The sequence below is a fragment of the Geospiza fortis genome, unplaced genomic scaffold (assembly GCF_000277835.1).
Source record: "Geospiza fortis unplaced genomic scaffold, GeoFor_1.0 scaffold394, whole genome shotgun sequence".
Taxonomy (NCBI): Eukaryota; Metazoa; Chordata; class Aves; order Passeriformes; family Thraupidae; genus Geospiza; species Geospiza fortis.
Window position 1 is genome coordinate 240,654 of NW_005054509.1, and position 7,418 is coordinate 248,071.

The following is a 7,418-nucleotide window of genomic DNA, read 5'->3' on the forward strand; positions in this document are numbered from 1 at the left end:
AATGCCTGGGCTTCCACCCTGTCTCCAGAGCAGAGGGCCTCTAGCTCTCTAATTAGGGGATTTATTCAATTTTACAGTTTTTCCTTTTTACATTTCTGGGTGCCAGTTATGCAAACCAAGACCCGAACATGACATTTTCTAGATATTTATAAAAGAAATACAAATTTAAATGTAAATCTGGTCAGCACAAATGTTTGTGTTTTACCAGGCAGCAATGCAGCCTCAGACACCAGTTTCAGTTGAAAACAAAAATACAATTAATTATAATAATAAAAACAATGATAAAATTCTTGATTGTAGTAGATTTAGTCTGATAAACATGCCTGAAGAGTATTCAAAAAAGAAGTCTATATGGAACATCTGCTTATGTAAGTATAAGGATGGAAGCTTACTTAAACATGATTCTTTGGAGATGTAAGGGTAAAATTAACCCAGCAGAAAAGTGAATGCTGTGGCTAACTACGAAATCATTACAGCTGAAGGAAGTGAAGGCCACTAGAGGTTGCAGGAAAGTTTTCCAAAAGCATTTTTAGAAGATAATTGATGATTAAAATTAGGGCAAATTTTATGCAGAGAAGCTGAATCTCAGCTTGGCTGAAATTTCAAAAGGTCATTCTGGCAAAGCTCCATCTGGGCATTTCAATAAATGCATTTGTGAAAAACAAAAAGCAGTGACACATTTAAGTTTTTGGCTTTAGTGGGAAGAAGTGGTATTGAAAGCTCTTAAAAGAAGAACAACACTTCTTCTCTGCACAAGTGCAGGTACATGAAGTTGTTGATGAACTTTCAGCTCAGGTTTTGGATGTGTAGCTCTCATTAAGAGACGCCTTTGTAGTTCCAGCCCCAAATACATTCATATGAGAATCATCATCTGGGCATGATCCATGATGCTGTTGCAGCCCAGGGCAAAGCATGGAAATACCCACATTTTCAGGGGATGCTGGCTAGTAGACATTTCTGTAGAGCTCAAGTGGAGCAAAAATAATTTAAAGCCCACAGCTGAGGAATGGTGCTGACAAGGTCACTGCCATTCAGAGGTTTGATGTCTTGGCAGACACCATCTTGGGCAAGGACAGGGCAGGGAAGGTTCAAAACACTCCAGCAGCTACAGCTGCACGTGTTACTCGGGATGGTCAGTCCTGGATTAAATGAAATATGCCTTGAAAGAAAGGATCCAGTGCCAAATTATTTGTTCTTTGGAGAACAGAGTGAACAATGAGTCCCGGTAAACTGGCAGGTATACTGAATGCCTCTACTGAGGCTGCATGTGGTGACCCAGCAGGTGTGCACCAAGTCCAGTTCAGCTCTAATTACCTTTTGCATCTTGTGCAGCTACAAGAGTCACCAATGTGAACTCTAAGAATGTGGACTGGTCTCTAAAAATAGCCTTGAAATTGTAAAATGAAAAAAAACCCCCAAACCAAACAATTATATGTAAAATCTTTATTTTACAGATTAGGACAATGTTTTCTCATGGTAAAGCACAGAGTGATTAAAATAAAAAGAAAAGCCCAAACTCGTAACACTCATTTGGAGTGAGAAGGAAGATTGTCCAACGCATCCTGTATGTTCCAGGAATGGGATGTGGGTGGGAAGAGGGGAAGAGAAATCAGTCCTTCAGAAAATATTTGCTCTCATTGAGACCAGTTTCTGCCGTAGTAAATGTCTGAAAGAAGTGGCAAAACAAACAGAAATAATCATCATGGAACTAAAGAGCTATGGTTTTAAAAGCTAGTGTTTGGTGCATATTTACTCAGTAGATTAGCCTAGTAATTGTCACTGGAACTTCTGTTTGGTCTTTTGCTGGATTCCTTTGGGTTTGTTTTCCAGGGACAGGGAGTTTAAGAGCATGAATCGGAGATAGATAGGTGGGACACCTGCCTGCTGTGGTATGATTTAGGGGCTTAACAACAATAATGACATGGGGGGAATTGTAGCATTCAAAGTAAAATACATTTGCTAACAACATGTGGTTCTGTCAGGATGTTCTCAGGGAGGCTGTAATTTCTTTTTGCCTGTAGACGTGCTTTTAATATTTTTGTATGTGTCGTCATAGTGCTTGTAGCACTATGCCTCTGAGTTTTCTCAAGTCTTTGGAAATCCAGTGAAAAATAGGGAACTTGGGCTCTGATGCAGAAGCAGTGCTGGTATTCTGTAAATGTTAAAAATATCCGAGTTCTAGATTTTGTCAAAGCACATGTACAGACCCAGAAAAAGTATTTGTTACCTTTGAAGTTATCTAGATGTTATATGCTGTTTTAATAATCTCTCATTGAAAGTTTTGTTTAACATTACTGTGAACAAGGAATGTTGTGACAATAAAATTTAGTGTATGAAGTTAATGGCTAACATTAGGTGCCAAGAGGAGAACTGCTCCACAGCTCAGAGAGCAGCTGTATAAACAATAAAGCAATAGAAAAGGGGAATGAACAAAAATGTATTAAAAATTAATGATTTACTGTAAAGCAGAGTTTGTAACTCGAAAAGTGAGAAAAGTTATATATGTATGTCTTTCTGTGCTCTTCCCTGTGGTTTTGACCCCCTGACCCCTTTCAGCCAAGCCGAACAGACATGCAGTGCTTGTAAAGATAAGAAGTTTCAGTCTGATCATGCCAAGATGCCACCGAGTAGGCTGAACTGCGTGATCAGTCCAGTAGATCTTGGAAATCTGTGTGCAGGAAGACACATAATGAATACTCCCAGCCAGCCTGAGTACTAAATTAATCAGAATCTAACAATACAGGGATCCATAGGGGACCGTGCCACTCAGAAATTACTTTTTTTTAGTGTTCAACATGTACCAGTCTGAGCAGATAATGTCACAACATCAGTTGCTTTGTGCTGGGGATGAGGGCAGGGGAGCTGTTGAATGGCACTGATGGAGGGTAGCCGTGGGCTGATGCTTGGCAGAGCAGCCAGCATCGGCCGCCCCGAGGTCTGGTATTTGTTTTGACTATTAACTGTGACTGATTTACAGGCTGGTGTCTGTGTTTGCTGTGCAGGGCAGTGCAGCCGCCTCCTCTCACCACCGCTCGGCTCGCTGCAGGTCCTTCATGGCAACGGCACCGAGGTGGGAACAGTGGTCACCTTCCAGTGCTCCACCGAGCACCAGCTGGAGGGAGCGGCCATCGTCACCTGCGTTTGGGAAGGGAACAGCACGCAGTGGACAGCCGGAGTGCCCTCCTGCAAGCGTAAGGTTCTTCCCAAACCGTGCCCCTCCCTCTGCGATGCCGTGCGTTCCTTTTGCCCTGCCTATCCTGCAACGTTAGGATTCTTCCTAGATACCTGTGCAAAGAAAAACACAAATTCAGTTTTCTTCAAAGTTGCCCCGCTGATGGTAATTCCACTCCATATATGTTCTGACTTGCCATTATCATGACACACAGAAAAGACTCTGTTGGATTCATCCCTGATCTTATGTCACTGGTAGCACCTGGAATAACTGTGCCTCTAGCTAAAAGCTGTATGCTTCTTTAGAGAATGTATGGGTGCCTCGGTTTAGAGACAAATTTAGGAGAAAAACACTCTGGAATGAGTGTTTCCTCTAAAAAAAAGGGTTCCAACAATCCCTTTCCACCAATAAGAAACCAATACTAGTGGATGAAAGTGAAAAAACCCAACCATTTATTGACAAACAGATTGCCCATGCAGCACAGGAGAAAAAGTAAATAAATGCCAGATATTGAACTGTCAGACCTTAACACATACACACCCTCCCACCCCAGAAAAAAAAAACAACCAAAACGCCAGAGCAAGATAAAAACCCACAACGGCCAGCAGGCGGGTGGGGAGAAAGATGACACCAGCTCCTGTCTCAGAGAAAAAACCAAAAGGTTCACGCAGCAGCTGCGCAAACAGATGGGAACCTGGTGAATCTCTGTTGTTGGTCCCCTGGTGAAGCAGGTGTGCTTTCCCTGCCCGGCTCAGGCTTTTTCCCAGGTCTGGGGCCAAAAAGGAGCAGCCCCTCCCTCCCTCCGGGCCCAGCCACTCCTTCTCCTGGCGCTTGTGCTCACTGAGCTTGGACCAAAACCGAACTGTCCAATTCACCTCAAAAAGCAGATGAAGGATTGCTGCTGCAGCCTCTCCAAGCCCAAGAAAACGAAAGAAAAAAAACCAAACAAATTTCTGCCTGGGCTAACAAAAAAAGCCCCAAACTAGCCAAGCAAAACCCAGATTGCACCACACTCCCGGACGCCGGGGCAGTGAGGCTTTGAAAAAGCCCAGCAAAGGGCCCCAAGGCTCCCTCTTCCTCCAGACCCATGTTAAAGACACAGCAATCATTTTGGGGCATAAAGCAGAGAATCAGGGAATAGACCATCATCATAAATGACCCCAACTATGGGAATGACCAACTGATGTGCAAACATATTTGCGAACCTTTTATCTCCTGGCAGTCTTTTCTGACAATGTTTTCAATGTTTTTGCTGTAAAAGAAGCATGGTGATATTTTTTGAACAATTCTTGGTTGTTGCAGCTGCATGGGAAATTTACCATATAGGTAAATAGTGTCTGAATGACAACAGCATTAACTACCTTTTAGCTGTGTATCTGCTTATTTATTCTAAGGTTGCTAATAGTTTGACCAGAAGTAGACCCAAGCAAAACTTAGTACCTCTGAGCTTTGAGGTGCCTCAGACCTTGTGTAATTTCAAATCCCCAGTGGATACATTGCTCTTACAGATACTTAGTGCTCTCTCCCACACTCAGCTATTCTTACCTCTTCTTTGGAGATCCCGTGAAAGAAAAAATGAGAGAAATCATTCCCCCAGAGGCTGCAGAAATATAATGATTTGTGTGGAGGTCAGCTGAACCATTTGTGATGCTGGTCATTGTGACATTGGGAGAACTGACTGAGTTTTGAAGCAAGACATGCTGACTGCTCCAAGTGAGTTGGCAGAGATCTGTGTTAGCTGTGCCACATCACATTCCTACTCCTCCTTTTGTCTGGATGACTCGCTTCCAGCATCAGATCCCCGTGAACACTCAGCCCTGCACATCACTTCTTCCATCCTGTGTATCCTTCCCCAAACAGAGGAAGACCTGTTGTTTGCTGCCTGCCAAAGAGGATGTAATTACATGGCACTGTCCTTGCTTTAAATGGCTTCTTTAAGCCCGTTTACCCGTGTTAGTATTTGTTTCTGTAGCTTCAGTCCTTGTTAATAAAGAGTTGCAGCTCGTCTGCAGACTTGTGCTTTTAAGCTACTGCAGTGCTAAGGGTACTCTGTTTAATTAATTGCAGTGGTGAAATGCTTGTGAACAATTCATTAGTAACTTATAAACAGGAGATTTTTACATAGTCTAGTTTGAGGCTTGCATAGGTCAAAGCTGAAGCCAAGATTCTCTGGTATCTTGACACATAGTAATATGAAAGTCCTCACTGAGCAGAAGTGTGAAGCAGGTAGGCTTCAGCATGGTTTAATGAAAATGTGAAAGATAAATTCATGGACTGATCTTAGAAACAACTCTGTGTTTGCTTTGTTGCAGCTATATCAAAATACGAGACTTTTGGCTTTAAGGTTGCAGTGATTGCCTCCATTGTGAGCTGTGCTGTCATTCTGCTGATGTCCATGGCTTTCTTAACTTGCTGTCTGATCAAATGTGTGAAGAAAAGTGAGAGGAGAAGAACTCAAAGGTATGTCAAGATGATAGTTTTTATAACAGTGTAAGAGTGTACATCATATGGACCCCATTGCTGTGATAACAAGTGCTTCAAAGGATTTGCTGCTTGTAGCACTGCAATGATGTTAATTACTTAAAATCCTTAATTTGTAGGTCAGGCTTTAGGCATAGAAGGACTTGGAATTCCAGAGTACTTAAATACCTGATGCCTGTTAGTAACAGATAACCTCAACAGGCCTAGGCAGATCTCGATTTACCCAGGATTATGCAGAAGCTGAACACACAAGTCTTATTTTCTGGCACAGCATTTCTCTTCTCAAGTTATTGAAGATTGGCAATGTTTCCCCTTCTTCTCTATTTCTTTCCTTTTTTCCTTTCTTTCTTTGAACACTGCTGGGAAATGGAATCTCCCTGTGTCAGAGCCATCCAAGGCCTCACCATCTGCAGAGCATCCTCAAAGCTGTCCCAGCATGGGGCTGGAAGAACGGAGGATTTTGTCTTCTGTCTTGGAGCACAAATTGGTGGATTATAAACAGGAATAGGAAAAAGTCAAATTTTCAATCCAGTTTATTATAAAAACTCAGTGTGGATAGTGTCAGCAGGAGCGTATTTGCCTGTAGGCTGGAGCCAGGCTACTGGTGCTCACGAGAGCGCCCACCTACAGTCACTGCTGCAGAAAGCTTTCCACAGGAACTTGGTTTCCCTCTCACTTTTCTTGCTGGTTACTCCCACGAGGCCCTCCAGTGAAGTGGAGGGAGACTGGGGAAGACGGTAGTGAAGGTTTCTATGCTGAGCTGTGATTTATCTGAAGCTGTGTGGGAACCAGCTAAAGGGGGAACTTCTGTCATTTGAAATCCAAGTGTAGCCAAAATAGAGGTTTTCTGTTTCTCTTAAAAGACTTTTTTGTGTCAAAAAATGAAAGTCCTTAGTGTCGGTCATAATATTCAGGTTTTTACTGGTAGCATGAAATAAATTGCTTTGAAATGAAAGGTTAATTGACACTTTTGGAATTGCCACTTTTCTTTTTGATAAGACTATTCATATCACAGTCCTTGTTATTCATTTATTTTAAATGAAGTTTTGTAAAAACTAGCCATTCTCATTATTTTGATGACTTGATATTTTTCCTCTTGCAAAAGAAAAGCCCTTCACACTGGACATAATGACCTGATTCTGTCATCAGGCTGTAAAATTATTCCTTTTGCTGAGACCTTCTCAGTTCCCTGCTCCCCTGTGCTTCTTTCCCTGTCTCCTGAAGGAGCTGCTCCATCCCATTGGCAACAGAGTCCAGCTCCAAGGGGAAACCTGGGGGCACTGCAGGCATTGTGTATCTTATCCCTTCTGTCAGAAAGAATTGAAGTCATGTACAAACTGTCCATGTCATGGGAGAAAAAGTGACATAACCCTCTGTGAAACTTGTCAGGTGGAGTGGCAGCATCTCTGTTGGCGATGGAGGTGGAAAAGTGGATTGACTTCTGAATGCACAAATCATTAATCTGACAAAAAGCTGCAGGCTTGATAACTTGAAACAAAATGAGAACTCTTGGGGAGGAAATAATGAAGTGTCTATTAGACCAGATCTGAAAGATGAGGTAATCGCTACCTATGGAGCAGAGAGGATCTCCTCACCTTGCCTGTAACTCTGAGGTCTGCATGTCTGCTTCTTTTGGCTCTTAGTTGGTCACCTGAGAGATCATCTCTGCCTGCAAACCTGCCTTGCATGATGTCTAGTGATCTTTGAAGTGCCATCTCGTGTTTAATAGAACCATAGAATCATTAGGATTGGAAAAGACCCTTAA

General features: G+C 42.5%; 1 protein-coding gene across 1 annotated transcript in view; it reads left to right on the forward strand.

The window, feature by feature from the left end:
* The first annotated feature begins 319 nt into the window (after nt 1-319).
* SUSD3 (sushi domain containing 3) overlaps nt 320-7,418 on the forward strand; it is a 15,871-nt gene continuing 8,772 nt past the window's right edge. Inside the window, exons 1-3 of the mRNA XM_031063512.1 lie at nt 320-368; nt 3,003-3,191; nt 5,485-5,632. Of these exons, the coding sequence (XP_030919372.1) occupies nt 320-368; nt 3,003-3,191; nt 5,485-5,632 (386 nt within the window). The remainder of the gene's footprint in view (nt 369-3,002; nt 3,192-5,484; nt 5,633-7,418) is intronic.